This window comes from Chinchilla lanigera, unplaced genomic scaffold (assembly GCF_000276665.1).
Source record: "Chinchilla lanigera isolate Chin_1 unplaced genomic scaffold, ChiLan1.0 scaffold00009, whole genome shotgun sequence".
NCBI classification, from domain to species: Eukaryota; Metazoa; Chordata; class Mammalia; order Rodentia; family Chinchillidae; genus Chinchilla; species Chinchilla lanigera.
The window spans coordinates 31978547-31998859 of NW_004955410.1; the positions used below are offsets into that span (position 1 = coordinate 31978547).

Genomic DNA, 20313 nt, shown 5'->3' on the forward strand with positions numbered 1-20313 from the left:
CCAGCTCCCCAAGTCTCAAGTCACCTCCTACTCTAGATGTGAATGATCAGAGACCTTTAAGAGCTAATACTCTCCAGGGGTTACTGAAGAAAGAAAAAAGTTGCAAGTATCCATTTTAGATAAAAAAGCAGATCTAGCCCATTTAATATTTAATAAAGACATTACAGCTGATTGCTTGTTTTTCTTTTCTGAAGACAGTAACTCGAAAGGGGCGTATGTCCCAGATGTAGGGGCCTGGGAATGCTTAGACAAGGACATCGAGTTTTAAATAGGTGGTCATACAAATACAGCCCACTCAGGTTAGGTAGGCGCAAACCCTTGCTCTGAGGAGAAGCAAGCTGGAGTGTTTGGTGGTGGTGTGTTGTGATGTGGCAGCGGGCTTTCAAATGGTTCAGCAACGAGGAAGAAACAAAAAACTCGGAGGGTTGTGTGTGTGTGTGTGTTGAGAAGGGAAGCATGTGGCACATGGTAACAGGCATTATAAGTAAGGAGTATACTGCACTTTTTCTTGTGGCTTAACAGTTCTGAAAATGAGAGAAAATATAAAGCACATGGACCTGATAGGGATAAACAAATCCGTAATGGACTCTATCCTTTATCTTTGGAGAAAGATCATAAAGGAGCTTGACAAGGTCATAGTGTGTGTCATAAATGCTGGAATTTGGGTCAGGTGATGGCATAGACCAGGAAACCCGAGCCCCTCCCTGTGTTACACATGGGCCCCCGAAGCCCTGGACTTCCAAGGACCCAGTGGCTCTTATACCTAGTTTCCAGATTCACAGAAAGCAGCCTGCTTCAGGTTATCCTGTGGGCACTGGGAAGTTAGTTCCCATCCTCCTGCCCCAGACCCATCATAGCCTATCCACCCTTCTAGGACTGGAATCCTTTCCCAACCTCTGAATGTTCTCTTAGAACCCCTGATGCTTTGATTACATCCACACTGTGAGGTTCAACGTGACATTTCCAACAGGAGACTGCCCGACGTGGTTCTAGCTGCTTCAGATGGTTTTGTATTTGTTCTGGAAAGAGCTCCAGATACCTTTGGTCAAAGCTCTTCCTGTCAGCTGCATTGCAGGGGCCGCTTCTTGCCCACACAGTCTGGAAGAGATTGCAGTCTGTGGGTTCCTGTATGCCAGCCCCCTGGGAAGGGGGTAATGGCAGGAGGGTGCAGCTCGAGGAAGCCAGGACTCAAGGGGATGGGAGGAGTTGAGCTTTCAGCTGCAGGCCTGTGCTACTTAGAGTCAGATCCTTAGAGACCAGGGAGCCCAGAGCTCTGCCAGAGGGCTTCATGCAGCTTCTGCACAAATTTCACTGTTAAAGAGAAAAACACTGAGTGGTTAGGTTGGTTTTTCCCCACTCTTACAACCTCACGTGAAATACTGTTACTCTGAGGGACCCGAGAGGGAAGCCTGCCTTGCACTAAACTTTTAAATCCTCATGTCCTGACTTTTTGGTAAGGGGTGGCTTGTGCTCCACTGTTTTGGGGTTCTTGGAGTTCCAGCATTGATTTTCCCTCTTCAATGGCTGGATTCTCAGCGATGTCCCAGTTGCTCAGTGTATACCCTCACCTGCCGGGCTCCCCCATGAGCTACCTGTACCTAACAGCTGGGAACCCTCATTAGAGACGGGAAACTGTACTCCAGAGGAACAGGGTGGGAGCCTCCTGTCCCACTCCAAGTTGGTACCCAAAGACCTCACACCTATGTAGAGTGAAAACAGCTGCCTGGAGTGGCCCAGGAGGAGGACTTCCTGGCTCAGGGACACATCTAATTTTAGCCAGGGTGTGCTCGTCCCAAGTTGGGGCTGGCTCACTCACGGAAATTCCACAGCTCTCTGGTTTTATGTGTATCGGTGGTGTAGTGCTCAAAGTGTACAAAACTAACTGGGGCTTGAAGCAGCATGTTTCTCCCTCCTTCTTCTAAGAAACATCCAGAAAACAGTCAGTTCTCTGTGCTTTGGGGAGTAGGTCGGAATTTCCTGGATATTCCTTTTCCATGAGTGTGGCATTGGGTGGAAGGAAGAGTAGCTATGGGAGCCAGTCTTGGCATGGACTTTCTCTGTACCAACTGCAGCAACACAGTGAATCCCAGGGTGTCTGTGTCTGAGGAGTCTGGGGTCATCCACCTGGAACAGTAAATGGGTCATAGACTCTAGGGATGGATTCATGCGTCAGAAAAATAAATTAATTAAAAAGTACTGGAGAACCAACTCCAGGTTTAGAGGCAGGTTCACACCCGTGGGTCTGAAACATACACAATCTGGGTGGCTTCTTTAAGAGAAATGATGTAAAAGTACCTCATTTTTGCAAATCCCCAAAAACACAAGACCATACTAACACATTGCCAGGGTATCTAGGCAGGGAGAGACCCTAAAGTTTAAGCCCCACTAACTTCACGGTAAATCAGACACTAGTTAGACTAGTATATGTGCTGTTGAACAGAGCATGTCACTGATCACATTCGTATTTTTTATGTCATTAAACAATTTCAAAAAGTTGGGACAGATGTAATCTTGAAATAAAATGTACAAAGTAAGCTACCCTGAAACATTTCGTTGTTTTTCGTTTCCACATGTCACCATGGACCTGTGTGTTGTGGACAGGTTTGTAGTGGACAGTTGACAGTCACAGTCTTCTGAACCTCAGTGTCCTTGTAAAAATGGGGCTAAAAAGTCCCTGTGCTGCTTCTCACACAGGACTTTTGTAAGAATTAAATTTAGAATTGTGCTCTGCAAATGTTTGGGAAAGTAGAAGGTACTTTACAGATAAGCCTTACTGTTGTAAGGGCAAAAACCATAGTATATTTAGAATCCCTGGAATGTCACAGAAAGGGAAGTCGAAGCCCAGGAAAGGTATGTATTTACCCAGGGTCACGTGGAGAAGGTCATGAGCCCCTAAAATAAGTGCTTCTAAGGGTGAGCGCCTTCAGCTTTCTACAAGCAATTGAATCCACATTTCCCTCTTTCTGAATGGTTGTGGAGTTGATCTTGGGCCCAGACGGTGCTGTTCCAAACACGCTGCTCACAGTTCTTTAATAAATGCTTAAGTAGAGGAATGTTCTGTGAGTTTAGAATATAATACTTCGTTTGAGTAGTTGTTTCACACTACCCCTTGGCATGTTTAATCAAACAGCTGAAGTGGATTGAATATTTGATAGGCTTGAGAGAAAGTCGACCCATCTTGCTGGTGTGGCTCACTTCCCTGGATGTGCTGGTTGGCCTTTAGAAGGATAGTTAAAGGCAGGACTTCCCCAAAGTAGCTTCTCCTAGCAGCTAAAAAAAAAAACAACACATAGCTTTCCAGTCCACCATGGAAACCAGTGGCAACTCTTACGTAATGCCCTTTAGGCAGCCTCTCGGAACCTTCCCTTTTATAACTCCAACAATGACTTTAGAGTCTTTGGGACAAGGCCAGGATTGTAGAGATAATCCTTTCCATCCTGGGCTCTTGCACCAGGCTTGGGGAGTCAGAGCTGGATCTCTGTCCCTGCTGTAGTCATCTCCATTTTGTCCTCAGTCCCTTGGAGGAGAGGTCAGGCTGCTGAGTATCCCCGATCAGAAGCAGCTTCAGTGGTCCTCTGGCTAGCTGTGGGCCCTGCTCACACTTGGGATCCCTGTGCGATGGGCCAGGCTCACCATCACATCTTCAGCATTGACGTCTCCTGCTGTCCACAGTGGGTGACCCAGCATCCCATGCTAGTGCACAGGGAGGCAGAGATGAGACCACGATGAACTCATGGTCCACCACCATTGGCTTGGTGAACTGCCTGGCTGAGAAGGGCGAATGATTACTCAGTGAACTGGGCCATGTTGCAGGGATGGGCTCCATAGAGGTCACTTTTGTCTTTAGGAGATATTTGTTCCCTGAAGTAACATCGCCTCTGCACATATTTTTGCTGTCTGTTGAGCAACTCACAATCCTGCAACCTTGTGTGCCAGAGTAGGCAGGGAGATATGTCTTGGGAGGACCACACAGCCCTGCTGGATTGTGTCTCCCTGGGGGAAGAGCATCTGTCCTAATGTGTTTTGGATGTGAAGCAAATTCAACCAGTGCTTCTAACATGCAGATGGGAAACATGAAAATGACTGAGCTGAGGGTATGCAGCCTGCAGTTCCATGTCTGGCTTGACCTATTACCTGGTGGGCTGCAGGGAAAGCTCGGCTGCTCCTGCTCCCCCTCCTGGGTTACCTGGTTGGATCAGTTCTGGTGAACCTTTTAGAGCTTTCAATTATACAAGCAGCCTGCTGTGGTACATGTGCCACAGGTTTGCCACCACGGGACTAGGTGGTCCGGATTAGCTTTCTAGCCTTTCAGCTCACAAACTGTGTCTATGTGAACTCTGAGTTCTCTTTGGTTTCCAGAGGGAGCATTCATTAAAGACCAGTTGTATGCCTAGGCCGTGAGCCAGACTGGAAGATTAACAGAATAATATTGGGGAAGGTCAAATGCAGTATAGTTTTGTTTTGCAAACTATGTGCCCTCGAAGGAACCCTCTGAATCTAAGCCTAGGGTAAATGTCTTTGCTGTTCCTGGAATGTTCCAGGACCCAGCCTGACTCATGGAATAGATATACAGGAAGGAGAAGTGTTGGACATGATTTTGGATCCTGCTCTGGCTTTGCATGTTTCTTGTGCAGGGCTTGTGCCAAGACCTGTTGGGAGTGCACGTACGGAAAGAGAGTTAATAGCGCTGAGAAATCACCCCCAAAGAACAATGGTTCAGGAGGCCGGGGTACAGCCTGTGTTCTCTCCAACTCACCAGCCCAGCCCAATGGCTTTTCCAGGAGGATGCCGGCCATCCGTGGCTCCTACCTCCAATCCATCCTCACCAGGCGATCCCTATCGTTCCAACCCTCGTCATCATGGACCCGGATGAGAGAGATCTGGGAATGCAGCTCAGTGCCCAATTATGGATTTTTCACTTGTATCAGGAAGATAGTTTATTTGCATTGAATTGTTGAAGCAAGTTGTTTCTATGGTATTCCAAGCAGAGAACTTTCTTACAGGAAATGTCAGATCAGGCAGTTTTAGTCAGGTTTTCCACATCCTTAAGAACAAAGGAGAGAGAGAGAGAGAGAGAGAGAGAGAGAGGGAGCAACTGGGGAAAATGGTTTTTATATGTTGCAGGTCAGCAGCTGGAGAACTGGAAACTGGAGGGTATAAGTTGAGATCTGTTAAAGTCTCTATACATTGTGATGCCTGTGCACACAATGACTTCTGCATAACTGAATCCCTGTGAGACCCCATGTTCTCTATGACTTAATTTTAAAACCGCCTGCCTATCTGGTGGCCAAGGGAAGAGAAGGAAGCCCCTGCAGAGGCCTACAGCCCTCCCACACGTCAGAAGGAGCGAGCAGAAGTGAAGACAGTGGGAAACACTCCCTTCCGCGCCCCAGAGCTCCGTTTCCTTGTCTGTTGTCCATGACACCAGTGATTATGCCAGGTGACCCCAGTTCTGCCCAAATCTGACCATAGTTCTGTTCCTCATCTTTCCCTCAGGCCCATGGCTGGGCCCACTCCATCAGAACCCCAAGACAAACGGGGAGCAGGAAAGTGAAAAGAAAAAAAATTTCATTCTGTGGACCACTTAGATTTTTTAAAGCCTTTTTTAATATTAGCTTGCCCTTGGGGTGACTCACAAAGCATACTGCTGCTGGGGGCAGGGGTTAGTCCTTAATAAGCACCTTAAATGCAAGGGCCTATGCGAAGTCAGTGTTAGGGACTTGAGCGCTACATGGCCACCTCCAAAGTGCTTGAGGTGGGGACCTCTGAGTCTAAAGGGCCGGGATCACCAGATGTCCTTGTCCCTTCAGCTCTCAGAGAGGAGTCAGGCTAAAGGAAAAGCGAGATTCACTGATCTGATTAGCAGATGGTGTTAATCTCTGACCTGCGCTGGTGTGTGGCTTGTCTGGCTCCTATATGGCAGGGAATCTGGACGCTGGTCCTGGGCCTGTCAGGTCCCCTTGTCTTGTTACACTGCCTCTAGTGCCATTTGAGTCTAATACTGTGTACCATGGGTGGATGTCCGACATGCTTATCTTGTTACCAGGTCTTACACTGATGGATCCAGTGACTGTGTTAAGTAGAATATTCTGTACCATTTGAATGCATGTAGCAAGGAAGAGCTTGCTAAGAGTTATTTTTAAACACTATATACAGGTATTTGCTTTTTACACATGCATTCTTACCTCCCCTCAGCTTCTACAGCCAGTCTGTGATATTTCATATACATGGAGTTATAATTATACAGTTATATGTGGTCTTTGGTGTTTGTCCTGTTTCCCTTTGCATAACATGGTGGAGATTCATGTATCAATATTTCATTCCTTTTTGTGGTAGAATGATACTCCACTGTATGGATATATAGTATTTTGTTTACCTGCTCATTTGCTGACAGTCATCTGGGTTGTTTGTACCTTGTGGCTGTTGCAAATAGTGCTGCTAAGAATATTTGTCTACATATATGGGTTTGTTTTCAGTCTTTGGGGCTTGGTGTATGGGGTAGTGATGGTAGAGTCAGATAGGAATGCTAAACTTTTTGAGGAACTGCCCAACTGTTTCCACTGACACTTTCTTGCAAATTTGCATGTTTTTGTTCTCTTTTCTGATTTGAAAATTGTACACCCTGTTTTTACTGTTTTAGGAGTTACTTAAATTTTTAATCATAATTGGCTTTCAGGTTCAAGTTTAATCACTTTTTCTGTTGTTTGTTTCTTTTTGGAACCAGGAATCAAACTCAGGACCTGGCACTTGCCAGGCAGGTGTTGTGCTGCTGAGCTATATCCCCAGCCCTTAATCACTTTTTATATCTCCTCAAAAAATGTAAAAATTTTGGAAGACTTTGATGATCACCCTCTTTCCATGTTCGCTGTTTATTACTATTATTTCAGCTTCATTTTTTAAACTACCCCCAAATTAGTTCCTGCTACTGTTTTTATTGTCCACGATCATTTAGGTTTATTTAAATGTTTACTGATTTCTCACCATTGCTTTTGCCCAGCTCTTTCCTCGTGGGTTTGTTACTAGATTTTTGTCATGCAGCTGATGTCTGTGTTGTATAACAAGCGTGTCTTGGTTCTTGGATCCCCCTGCAGAAGGAGCTCAGAGTCTGCAAGTAGCAGGTTTAGTGAGTTTACTGAGTGAGTTTACTGAGGGACAAGCATAACTGTCATGCATGTTTGTAGAGTAGTAAGTAGAGAACAGTTTATTAAGCACAGTGCACCCTCAAGATGGGAGAGTGGGTACCTCTGGAGGGGTTGAGTGCCTTGAAAATCAAGGTTGGTTTGTAATGGGCCAGGCAAGAGGGGAGACTAGACACAGGTTGAAGGAGACAATTGCAGTGAAAACAAGAATCAGCTTCTCTTTTGTTTTCCTGTAACTTGGAGAAATGGTTGAGGGTTGTACTTAATGGGGCTCTGTCCAATCAACAGAGGGACTCTACATGCACATTGGGAGAGTTTTTAGTCTTACCTGGTCCTGGCCAGAATGAAGATGGTTGCCAAAGTCACAACTGCAATACAGATGTATTGAGACCTCATTGGGCCATAGGAGTCCGATTAGGCTGACATGGTGTTTGAGTACCTTACATGCACATGCACTGACCCCACACTCACAAAGCTGTGTGTGTGTGACAGGTAAAGAGACTTGTGGCTTTCTAGGGAAGACCTGAGACTGCTCACTCAGGAAACCCTGCCCACTGTCTGTTGGAAATTTTCCTTCCTGGCTCAGCCGCCTTCCTCCCTGCTCCAGCTCACACCTAGCTGACTGCCTGTTCTGTCAGGTTCACCTTTCTTCTCCCTGAAATATACCCTCTAGTAGTTCACTCAGTGAAGGACTGCGACAGTAAATGCTCAAGAATATTATCCCTTTGTCCTTACCTTTAGTGATATTTTAGCTGGGAACTTCCACGTCAGCTGTTAATTTTTCTCAGCACTCCCAAAGTGTCATCTCATTGTCTTATGGCTTTGATTGTTGCTACTGAGAAGTCTGAAGTTAGAGTCATTGTTGTCTGTAGATAATCTACCTTTCTCCTAAAAATTTTCTCTTTCTCTCTGGTATTGTTAGGTCTAATATGCGACACTAAGGTGTGCATTTAATGCACATGTGTCATTGAGAGTGGGTGTGCTTCTATGAAGGTGCACGGTGGAAAGTTCTTTGCAGTAATCTTTCAATATTGTCCTTTCTCACACTGTTTTTACTTTCCTTCATAGTTCCTATTTGAATATATCCTGCCTTCAGCATTTTCCCCTATATCTTTTATTTTCTTTCTCATATATTTTATCTTTGTCCTGAGTTACATTCTCCATATTGTCAGCAGATACCTCCCTAGAGTCCATTATCTCTCCTTTAAATCCAATCTAACTTCCTAACCTTACAAAAGCTCAATCCTGCAGAGAAGTTGGAAGAATGGTATAATAGACATTTATACACCTTCCTCCTAAATTCAGCCATTGCTAAGATTTTTGTCAGATTTGTCTTCTCTCTTCTCTCCTCCTCCCCAATATGTACTAAATGTATTACTATCCACACACATTTTGATGATACTTTTGAAAGTAAAATTCAGACATTATGGTAACTTTCAGAAACCTTTCAGAGCCCCTGCACTCTGTCCTTCAGAGCCCCTGTACTGGTCACGTTCCACAGTGAGTAGAAGCTCCGAGGCTCCCTCCACAGTGCAAAGAGGAATCATATGCTCACAGAGACTGCATGATTTGCTCAAGCCACACAAGGTAGACACGAGCAGGGGCAAGAACCAAGGTCTCCCAGTGACTCTTTTCTACTGATCGAGCCGGGAAATTGGCTGCTCAGAGGCTGAGTCCTGGTCCTTCATGGCCTTGAATACAGTGCCCTGGGCCTTGTTTTCCCTGTGGGGCATAGAGAGAAGCTGGAGTGGAAGGGAGAGACTTCAGACAAAGCAGGCAAGCTGGATATCTACTGCTTGACTCCATGCATTCATTAGATGCACACTTTGACACATATCTCTGGGTTATCTGCACAATCACACTTTGAAAAAGAATTTTGAATCCCTTGATTTATCTTTTTGTTATTATTTTTCATAATAGTTTTCACTCAAAGGCAAGAGCATGCTTTCAAACTGACCTTTTAAACTCTGCAATGCTATGCCACAAAGGGGCACATGAAAGGAACAATGGGCACATTCTCAGTGTGTGACCCTGCTTGAAGTCTCCTTTGGTGAGGACATCAATGGGAAACGGGTACAAAGCGTCTAAGCTGCTCCTACAGCTGATGGATGGCCCTCCGGGTGGAAGTCCTATGACCAGGGTGAGGACCGGCTGTTCCCTGCTCAGTGGGACATCATCCCCACCCTCTCACTGTGGCTGGTGGCCACTCAACTGCCCTTAGGAGCCACTGAGAACACTTGGAAGGACTGGACTTTGTCCCATGGCTCCCAGGGAGTGATGGAGGTTTCTGGACAGGAGAAGGATGTGCAAATTAATAGGAAGATCAAAGTATAGCATTTGGAGACAGTGGCCTGCATTTTAGTCCTGGTCTGGCACTTTGAAGTTGTGTGACCCTGTGTAAGTTACCTGGCTTCTGCGAGAGTCACCTTGGCATTCAGCACCTGTTTATGGCTCACTGGGCTGGACACCTGGGACATGAGAGACTAAGAGCATCCTCTGGTCCTCTCTTTCCCCTTAGTTACTTTTCTTACCAGGTGTGGCACTTTTCCTTGGCTGTTTGTAGGTAATCTATCTTTATTCTAAAACTTTTCTCTTTCTCTTTCTCTTTCTGGTAGGTCCACTATTACCAAACCCAGTGGCTTAAAACAATATGAATTTATTATCTCACAGTTCTGGAGGGCTGAAATCTGAAACCAACTCCGCTGGGCTAAAGACAGGCTATTACTGGGGCAGGGTCTCTCTCGTGGCTCTGGGAAGTCTATTTCCTTGTCTTTCTCACCCTCTTGTGCCTACTGTACTCTTGCCTGTGGGTCTTCCTCCATCTGCAGCACACTCCACTCCAGTTCTACCTCTGTCATCACATCTCATCTGTGTCAGAGTTCTTCTGCCTTCCTCTCATAAGGACCCTGTGAGTACGTCTTGCCTGGAGAATCCAGGAAAATCTCTCCACCCCAAGGTCCTCAACTAAATCCCATTTGCAGAAATCCCTTTGCTATATAAGATAACATTTGCAGACTCTGGGGTCTAGGATATGGGTGGGCCAGGTGACCGCATCATGTCATGCAATTTATGCTTGTTTATTTTACACATCTAGGAGTCCTCCAGGAAGGGAGTGAAGCCTGCTAGATAACCACACACTGACGCTGAGTGAGTGAGTTGAGGGGAAAGGAATATTGCAGTTAGGTTTTGGAGGCTGTGTTGGTTTGGAGGATATTTTGCAAGGGAAACAATATAATACAGGACACATATTTTATAAGATTATTTACAGTACTCACCCAAGGAATGATATACCTAAGAGAGTGCAGGAAATCTGTCTACACACTAAGGACCAGGAATCCAGCTGAGGGCCTGGATCCCGTGATAATGTCCTGCATGAGTCCAGCTGAAGACCTAGAGCAGATAATAATGCCTCCCATGAGTCCACCTGGAGGCCTAGAGCCCATGACAATGTCTCATGCAGGCCTGTTTCATGAATCTGTGCTGGGAAGGCCCAAAGATCAGTGGTGGAATCTAGAAAGTCTATGTCAGCAGGATGAAGGATCTGTGCCAGTAGGCTGAGGGATCTGCACTGGAGTCAGAAAGTGATGCTCAGAAGAACCAGAGCTCCCCTGAAAGGTACCATAGCCATCCCCAGCAACAGTGAGGTCCCGAGCTCCTCCAATGATCAAGATGGCCAAGTTCCCATCAAAGAAGCCAACACAGCAAGCTTCTCAGGAGACTAGGTGTACCATCTTCCCCTCCTGAACCAGGAAGCAATGCTCAAAGTGAGGGTCAGAGCTCCCCCAAAGTGAACCAAAACTATTCTCAGTGCTAACAAGGTTCTGAGCTCCTTGGAGGATGAAAACAGCCAAGTTCATCAGGAAAGCCAGCATGACAAGCTCCTCCAAAAGAACCAGCAGCTCCTTACAACCTCTCTTTTGCTCCCAATAGCCTTTCTCAGCTCCTAACAGCCTTATTTCTTCTTCTCCATTCTGCCTCTTATGCTGCTGGCAATAGTCCTCAGGTGGGCCTTGCACACCCAGCACCACACTTACTCAGTTCAGCTGGGGGTTACAGGTTGACCACCAGTTGTCAGTTCACTACAGAGGCTTAGTATGAGTTTGTCAAAAGACACTCCACATGGGTGAGTAGCTTATGAAAAGTTGGAGTGTCTTGGGCTGAGTTGTTCAACACTGGAAATGCAGAGGAAACATGAGGGCCTAGAGTGAGGTAAACCTGAGTGGCGGGTGACCAGCTCAGGGGGAGTCTTATAGGGTACTCTAGTGAGCCTGACCTTTATTTTATAAGGAATCTGTTATATGTGGTGGCTGCTCCCATTACCTTTGGAGTTATAGCTGCTGTTTAAATTTCTGTGCTGACGTTTACTGTATTACCCTGGAAAAATGTCTAAACCTCTCTGTTTAGTGAGGTGGAATAGTTGCTTCATAAAGCTATTCTGAGAAGCAGATGACATTGAAGGCTTTCAGAGTACTCTGCACAGGGCCTGGAATGGTCAAAGGAGCCAGAGGGAATTTCTTATTGTTGCTGTTGTTATTTTTATAAATGTGGTTGTGGTTGCTGTTGATGGTGGGGTGGTGATGACAGGGAACATGTGAAGACTTGCTGCCAAGTGACTGAGCCATGATCAGACTTGCTTTGTAGAAAGGTGACATGTGACGGTGTGGGGTGCAGGAAATCATGAAGGCATTAGAGGTCACTGGCATAATCTGGGTGTGAGATCAAGAGACTGAGAGCTGAAGAGGGTTCAGGAGAGATGACCATGAGTGCTTGCAACTGTCTTTGCCCCTGCCTGACGTGGCGGAAGATAGATTGTAGAGGCCGCCTACCCCAAGCACCTCCACCCTCACTTTCTGATAGAGAAGAGAGAGGGGAGCGCAGTTCCTTGTCCTCTGGGCAGAGCAGGTAGAGATGGAGAAATGTGGCCTGGCAGAGGCTTTGGAGGGAAGTGTGGTTCATCCCTTCCCAGCGGGGTGCTCCTATTGGCTGCACCTCCACATCCTTCTCCCCACCCTCTGAGCTGTGACCCCTCTTTCCAGCTCATCCTTGCACCATTCCCCATAAGCACATTGCTAGAATCCTGGAGGGGTCAGACTCAAGTGGAGGAAATGCTCTAGCGAGTGGGAAGGTTGGGGGAGCTGCCTGAGAGGGAGGTGGAGGAGCTCGGTGTTCTGGAGCCAGCAGAGAAACCAAGTGCAAAGCAGCGTGTGCTTGCACGTGGGTTGTGTACTGCACGTCCCCCAGTCTTCCCCTCACACCCTTCATACATCTTGTGGAGGAAACCAATTCAATAGAGTGCACTGTGGCAAGACTGTGATTGTTACTCCAGTCCTATCTTGCCCTGCAAGGATGTTGGAGGAAAATATATTTCAGTGCCACATTCAAAAGGGCTGTCAGTTTTTAACATAGTAAATGGGTTTTCAGAGAGTGATGTAATATTATTATTTTTAATAAGTGCTTTTCAAAAGTGATTTTCCTTTAGTTTAGATTGATGCATGCTGGAGGGAAAAAAAAGAGTTCAAGGGGGCCACTTTAAGTTCAGTGTGCACGCACCTGAATTTGCAAGTCAGAATCACAAGGTGACTTTTCAGGTAATGGGAAGGTACAGGACGGGTTCCTTTACACATACTAATGCATTTTAGAGGGCTCTTTTAAGTAGCTGCTGATGATTTTACAGGGAGGCTGGGAGAGGGGAAGCAAGCAAAGAAAAAGCTCATGGAGATGAGATGAAAACATCCTGTGCAATGATCAGAAAAACTTGATCTCTTTGTAAGTGTGTCTCCCAACATTACTGCAGTGACACCAGTGGAATATGTTGGCATTCGGTGACTGGCAGGTATCAAACTACAGAGGTCGGTGTCCAGCATGGTTGGTGTTCGGCTTCCTTGTGAGAACCCAGCACTATCGGGTCCCTTGGAGGCCATTTGGTTCTATGCTATGTGGTACCCCTGGCTAAGAGAGAGCCATTCAATCAAGACACATCCTGCATGGCAGGACCCAGCAGTGCCACCTCTAGACTCCCATCCAGGGCCCCTCCCAGTCTTCTTTGCTCTGCTGCTTGTGTCTCTCTGTCATGCTGTTCTGGCTCACTGACATTTTATCTTTTCCAGGAAGAGTCAGTTACCAGCGTCCAACAAGGTGGATGATGAGCTGGATGCCCTGCAGCTTGGTAGGTATAGTGGGTGCCTCTATTGTGCCTGCAGGGTCCCCTCAGCCGCTCCCTCTGGGAGACGGTGAGTGATGGGTATTTTCTCTGAGCAGGGATAGGGGCTTTTTTCCTCCCCCTGTGACCTCAGGAAGCAGGGGCAGGCGTCTCTTTTCTGTCCACATCTTTTCCACTGCCTGCTTTTTTTTTCTCCCAGAGAAGTCCTTCTAAGCAGTCTAGTCATTTCAGGAGGCACACTGCTGGACCAGAGAAAGCCTCTCTGCATTGGCAGTTTCTTTAGAACCATTCAGAGCCTATGGAGATTTTTAGGATACAGTTCTATTGAGCTTTTCAGAATACCAGTGTAGCTCTGTCAGACAGGTCTATCCTTTTTGAAAGCTTACAAACATATTTGGTAAAATACAAACATATACCATATGGATACGCCTATGGAGCTACTCTCTAAGACCAAGATAAAGAACATTTTATTCTGCTCTTAATTTTGAAGTAGTTTTTGTTCCTCCCTGCAAATTGCTGCTCCTTGAAGACCAAGAGCTTGGCAAATGCAGCTGTAAAACTGAGGATGCTGGGCCAGGGATAGGACATGAGAAGATGAACTTGAGTGCTGTTGACATTTGCTCCTCTTCTGGAAGACAGCCACTTACCTGTTGGCTGTTTTGGCATATGAGAGCTGTTCACACACTTTTGTTCTCCCCTCTAAGTATTCCCTTTTAAGCTGTAAGAAGAAAGCAGTGCCCCCTTAGAAGTACCTTGTGTGAGATGTGGGGCCTCATGGTCTGCTTTGATCTAGTTGAAAGTGAGGACCAGGCCCCTGAACAGCAGAGACAGGGATTGTTTATGCTGCTTAACTCTCTTCAGAGGTAACAGAGCCTCTGAGTCTTAATTACCAGAAATGGCTGGCGGGGTGATCTGGCCCTGCACAGGAAGGGCAGGTTTCTGTCCATGACTGTGCAGAGTAAAGGATGGAGTCAGGGAGCCCTGACATCCACAGCCTTCTGGGAGGCACTGCACTTGAAGACTTCCTGATGACAGGCCCTCATGTTTGGGCAGAAAGCAAAGAAGTTTCCAGCCTTCAGAACCCAGAGAGCTTCTGTTAAAAGGAAGGCTTTTAGCAATTCTCAGAAGCCAGCTGTTTGGTGTGTGCATGTTCACGTGGCTCAGCTAACTATTTAGCAAAGGAAAAGGAGATAAAGAATAACAGCCCAGGGCACATAGTCACCCAGGGAGTTCAGGGATCAGGGAACAGCAAAGAGTAGTGTTAGGGGAAAGGGGGCGCAGCAGTGGTGCAGAAACAGCCATCACCTTTGATTAGAGGGGCATCACCCCTGCCCATCCCAGTCCAGTTTCCTGTGGTTTGGTTCAGTGACTTTTGTCAGTGGGTCCCCACCAGGGCATAGGAAATGCTCTGAGGCAGACCAGAAGAGTGAAGGAGGGCACGGCTGGGGGACAGAGGAGAGAGGGTGTCCTACCATGGCGGTGCATGAAGCATACGACCAGTGTGCCCAAATGCTTTGAGAAAGCAGATGCCAAGTTCTGTGCTGGGTTCTGGAAGTTTCCATAGCAAGGTAGCATTTAGGCTGGACTTTGAAGGGTAGGCGAGATCTTGCCAAAAAGAGGTGTGGGAGGAAATGCATAGGCAAAGGCCTGGAGTGAGAAAGGCAGGTGGCCTACAGGAAGTGGGGGGCCGGGGCCATGGGGCTGGGGCAAAGGCTGCTGTGGCAGAGGCCTGTGAGTGCTGTACACAAGGGTTGCGTGGAGCCATGGGGTAGTAAGGGGCCCTGAGCATCTGCTGTAGGGGTGATACAGCCAGAACTTTGGTGTTAGATGGATTTTACGGTAAGCGCCTGGACATCAGAGACTGTGAGGGGGCCTTGGAATGGTCCAGAAAAGCAGTGATGAGGCTCTGTGCTCCCTGGAGAGCCCTTTGGGTATTTCAGGGTCCTGCTCAAATTCCGTCTCTATGGGCCACTCCCTGACCTTTTTTTGTTTTTTTTGTTTGTTTATTTGTTTGCTTTTTTCTGGTACTGGGAATTGAACTCACAACCTCGCACTTGCCAAGCAGGCGCTGTGCTGCTGAGCTAAATCCCCAGCCCCACACTCCCTGACCTTTTATGGCAGAATTCATTGCTGCTAAAGACCCTTGTACTGCTTCTTATTTCTGCACCCACTTACTGTATTGTATTATAATTCATCAAGGACTGTCTCCCCCTCTGGGCAGGGAGCTCTTTGAAAGCCTTCATCAGAATTCGACTTCCCCAGCTCCGTGTTGTCCCTGGCACATCAGTCAAGGGTGCTCAATAAAGAACTTAATAAAAAATAGAAAAGTAATGACACATCCCTGTAACAGTGGCGGGAAGAGGGTGGCAGGCAGGTGTGAGGCATTCTGCAGCAGTGTGTGAGTGGGAGAGGGCTGAGGTTGCAACCTGGGGTGCCCCAGAAAGTGGGCAGAGGGAGAGGCTTTTATCAGAGTGGAAGCCTGGAGAATTGCAGAAGACATTTGGGGGTTAGTGGGAAATACTGACCCACTGATAAAGATGTAATATTCAAATGGCTCATATGGATAAACAGCTATTAGGCCAGGCCATTCTCCCTGTGGACTCCTGCTTGAAATGAAATGTGTGCCTTCTCTCTCTCTCTCTCTCTCTGTCTCCCTCTGTCTTTCTCTCTGTCTGTCTCTCTGTCTCTCTCTCTCTGTCTCCCTCTCTCTCTGCTTGTTACTTTCAACCAGACATTTATACGAGTGCCTTAAAAATAGCATTCTCAAACCACTGGCATTTGCAGATGGTTTTGTCTGCTTGGCCGACATGTCATTCTGGAGCACTCTGTTTTTCCCTTGCATGGCGGTCTCACCACATGTGGGCCCAAGGCCTGCCCTGTGGTCCTAAACCAGCTCCCTGCACCAGGCTAGTTCTTCCCCAAGAAGCCCAGGGAGGCTGCCTGCATCTAGGAGCTCCCCTTCCTGTGCTTTCTGGACCTGCTTCCTGGGCTTCTAGCTCACTTCATGGGGCTGGGCAGACCCTGCTCCCTCTCTAGGCTTAAATACTGTCCCTTCTGTGCCTCCAGAAAATGCTGCGTGGGGCCTGGTGGAATCTCTCAGGTTACTGCAGCCCTTAGTTTGGGGCCCCAGTGAAATTAATCCTACATCTGTTCTTCCAGCCAGTTCTATCAGGCAAAGCCTGCCTTCTCCTCCCTCTTCCTTCCCTTCCTTATTTCCTTTCACCCAGCACACCCTCTGGAAATTCTTCCTCTATAATCAGCCATTCTCTTAGGCTTAAGCGGAGTCCTTTTGCTGGCAGATGTCCTCACACACATGTAATATTGTTTGTGTGCATGTATTTTTACCTAATGTAAATAGTATCACATTATACACCTCATTTGATTTTTTTACTTTCTCTACCCTGTGCCATGTTTTTAAGATCCATTCTTGAGGCTGGGTGAACATCTGGTCTTTATTTTAGGTTATTTTTGTAAAGTTAGGTCATGGGGTAGCTTTTTCAGGGTTTCTAACTAAGAGGGGTTCTCACTTCAATTCAGCTTTTTATTTAAATTCCAGACTTTTCTTCAGCCTAAGGGTAGATCAGTCTCCTAATTCGGGAGCCTTAGTCTAGTTTACCTGGTGCTATGGCTGGCTCTTTCCTAGGGCAGAAAAGGAGGGTGTGGAATAAGATATGAGCTGCATATCCTGGGGTTGTTGATACCCCTCATCCCAACCAGTCCACTCTGGAACCTCCTCTGGGGGCTATAGTTTAAGGGCCTGCTGGAGTCTGCTCCCCTTGGCTGTGCTGGCACACTTGCCTTGAAATTGTCTCCCTTGGGTCCTTTGCCTGAGTGTTCTGGTAAATGCCAGGTTGGAAGAGTGCAAGGGGCCTAGGCCAGCTAGGAAATTGGGGGCCGGTGCTGCCAAAGAGTCCAGTGGAAGCCTCTCTGGGTCTTAGTTGCCCCAAGTATAAAAGAGCAGTATCTGGATATGGTTTAGTGTCCCTGCTGGCTGCTAAGGGGAGGCAGGATGGCAGAGTGATTAGCAGTCAGCACAGTTCACAGCCTGTCTCTGCCACTTTTCGTTTGCCTGATGTGGGGCCAGGCACTGTGCTCCTCTATGCCTCAGTGTCCTCATCTGTCAATGGAGGAGGTACAGTGACTCTCTAGGGCTGCAGATGTAGCTCAGAAGTAGAGCGCTTGCCTGGCATGTGTGAGGGTCTGGGTTCCCTCCCCAGCACTGCCAAAATAAGAAAAAAGAAAATACTCTCATAGGGATGTTAAGAGGGTTGGATAAAGCAATCTAAGTGGTCAGTAAATGTGAGCTACTATTATTATTTTTTAAGAGCTGGGCACATCTTCTTTCCTAATTCGGTCCTTGTCATGCATATCCTCAGGTAACAGACCTATGCACCATACCCGCTCTGTCAGAGGTGTCTCTGTGCCAGGCTTTTCTGCACCTGGGTCCCAGCACTTAACTCACTGTGTGCCGACATGTGACAGTTTCTAGTGGGCCAGTGCTAAATCCCAGCCATCAGCATCCTGGTGGCATGAGAGGGGATGGGTTGTACAGGAACCAGGGCCCCCTTGTCCTGCTTTCTTTCCTTCTCGTGAAGCCCTGGGGGGCTCAGAGCCAATGCTGGGTGGAGGTGGGAGGAGCCTCCTTCTGCTCAAGCTGGCTCTGAACTTGCCAGTGTCTGTGGTGTTAATGACTTCCTGTTCCATTCTCCATGGGTCATACCGTGGTCATGGTTTTCTTCCAGAGGACGTGGAGGATGAGTTGATAAGGGAAGATGTCATCCTGGCTCCAGCCCCGTCAATGCTCAAGATGCAGATAGTGTCAAAGCCCATTGACCTCTCAGAAGCCAAGGTAGGTGTTACCTCAGAAGTGGAAGGAGAATTCTATGTTAAATATGTGCTCAAGTGGACAGCATGATTTTGGCATTTTTGGCCCAGTCCTTCTCATTGTCATCTCTTGGTTATTGCTGAATTGAAAATTTGAGTGCAATGTCAAAGAAATTTCAGCCAAGGGACAGGAAAACTGTTCTGGTCCTGGCAGCTCTCTTTCCCTCCCCAAGACTAAGAGTGAGGGAGAAGGGTGCGTTATCCTCATCCAAACACTTTTTTCTTTCTTTCTTTTAAAAAATATTTGAGTCTTGCTATGTAGTCCAATCTGGCCTTGAACCTGTGATCCTCGGCCTCAGCCTTCTATACGCTCAGCCATACACCATTGTGCCTGGCTAGGACCCAGTTCTTCGTGTGTCTCAGAGCTGGTTCACCACATCCTTACCAGGCACAGCCCAAAGTGTGATGAGAATGGGACATTTGTCCCTGTGAGCCTGGCTGTGCTCCTGCAGTGGCTGTTGTGGTGGACCTGGGTCCTGTGCAGCAAGGGAAGGACAGGGAGTGTGGACAGTTGTTCAGCACCATCCAGGTTTGTACCTGTGACCCCTGGAAGGGACCCATAGTCACAGGACATAGGGAGTAGGTTCCTGGGCTTAGCAGCCTGCTCTCTAGGGGTGTCTGGGACTCCGCACTACTCTTAGCTCCCAGGATGGCCTCACCCTGGCCTCTCATCCAGGGTCCAGGAGAAAGCATGGAAACTGTTGTGTTCATAGCCAGCCTCCTCTTTTCACCTACTGTGTGTTTACTTGGGCACAGATCAACAAACTCAAGACTTTTCTAGAGACTTTGTTCTTTTCCTTCCTTCCCCTTCTCTGCTTCCTTCTCTTTCCATTTTCCCCTTTGAACCCACATTCAAGGGGACTGGAAGTTGGGGACTCTCACTCTGGATGCTGTAGCCACAAGGCTGGGCTTCTTTATAAAGGGTATTTCTATCTGGGCTTGGACCCTTGGGTATCCCTAAAGATTGCACAGCAAAAGCATCTAGGAAACAGTGAGGCTGGCAGAGAGAAAAGGGGGACCAGGGGATGGGGGGCAAGTAAAGCCCAGACTTCCAGGCTGTCCCCTACCCTGCATCTAGCGAGGGGCTGTCAGTCTGTGCCTAAGACAACACAGAAGGGGTTGGGCCAGGAGATCCAAAGCTCTGTAGTTCTAGGCTCTCAGGGAATGTGATTCAAATACCGAGATGACTGTAATTGGCACCAGAGGAGAACTGAGCTGTCGGATGCATTCACACCTCCAGTGTGCCGTCGGCCCACACTTGGTGCCACAAACACTTCTGACATAGACAGAGTTCCTTATACTTAAGGGAAACAAGAAGAGAACAGATTCTGATGGGGAGTAATGGGTGTCAGTAGGATAGGCCTGTCCTGAGAGGGACCCGACAACGAAGGGGAGCTACAGAGCCCACCTGTTGGTCCTGGGTCTCACTTGAGCCTTTGGAGTCCCCGTGGATGTAAAATTGTGGCTGAGAGAGGGCTGGTCCATGAAGGGGGAGCAGCGCAAGGTCCTACCTCCTTGTTGGGTGCTTCCCAGTGGGGAGGCGTTGGTTAATCCTGCGGCTCTGGATGGCGGTGCTTGGATTGATGGGAGGTGAATAGTGAGAGCGACAGCATCCAGAGGCCTAGAGAAGACAGCTCTGAGCAAATGGAAGGGCTGCTGTGAGCAGGTGGGGTGTTCTGGCAGAGTTCATGGGAGGTCACTCACAGGTTGTGTCACAGAGTCTTTTTCTGTAAAGGATTAAGCAGCATATTTTCAGTTTTGCTTGCCCTGTGGTGTCTGTTGCAAATACTCTTCTTTATTGCTATAATGTAAAAGCAGCCATAGACAATATGTAAATAAATGAACATTGCCCTGTGCTGATAAAACTTTATTTATAAAAATAGGTAAGGGCTGGATTTGATTCATAGGTCATTACTTGTCAGCCCTGTACCAGAACACTTCTTCTCAAACCTGGCTGCAAAGTGAAATCACTCAGTTTTTAAACTACTGATACCGGGGCTGGGCATGTAGCTCAATAGTAGAGCACTTGCCTAGCATGTTTGAGGGCCTGGATTAGCTCCCCAACGTTGTAAGAAACCAAAAGCATGAAACTACTGATACGGGAATCTTACTCTAGGGAATTTGAATTTA

General features: G+C 47.4%; 1 protein-coding gene across 1 annotated transcript in view; it reads left to right on the forward strand.

Moving 5' to 3' along the window:
* Fam188b (family with sequence similarity 188, member B) overlaps window positions 1-20313 on the forward strand; it is a 102973-nt gene that overhangs the window by 34407 nt on the left and 48253 nt on the right. Inside the window, exons 6-7 of the mRNA XM_005377507.2 lie at window positions 13247-13305; window positions 18042-18148. Of these exons, the coding sequence (XP_005377564.1) occupies window positions 13247-13305; window positions 18042-18148 (166 nt within the window). The remainder of the gene's footprint in view (window positions 1-13246; window positions 13306-18041; window positions 18149-20313) is intronic.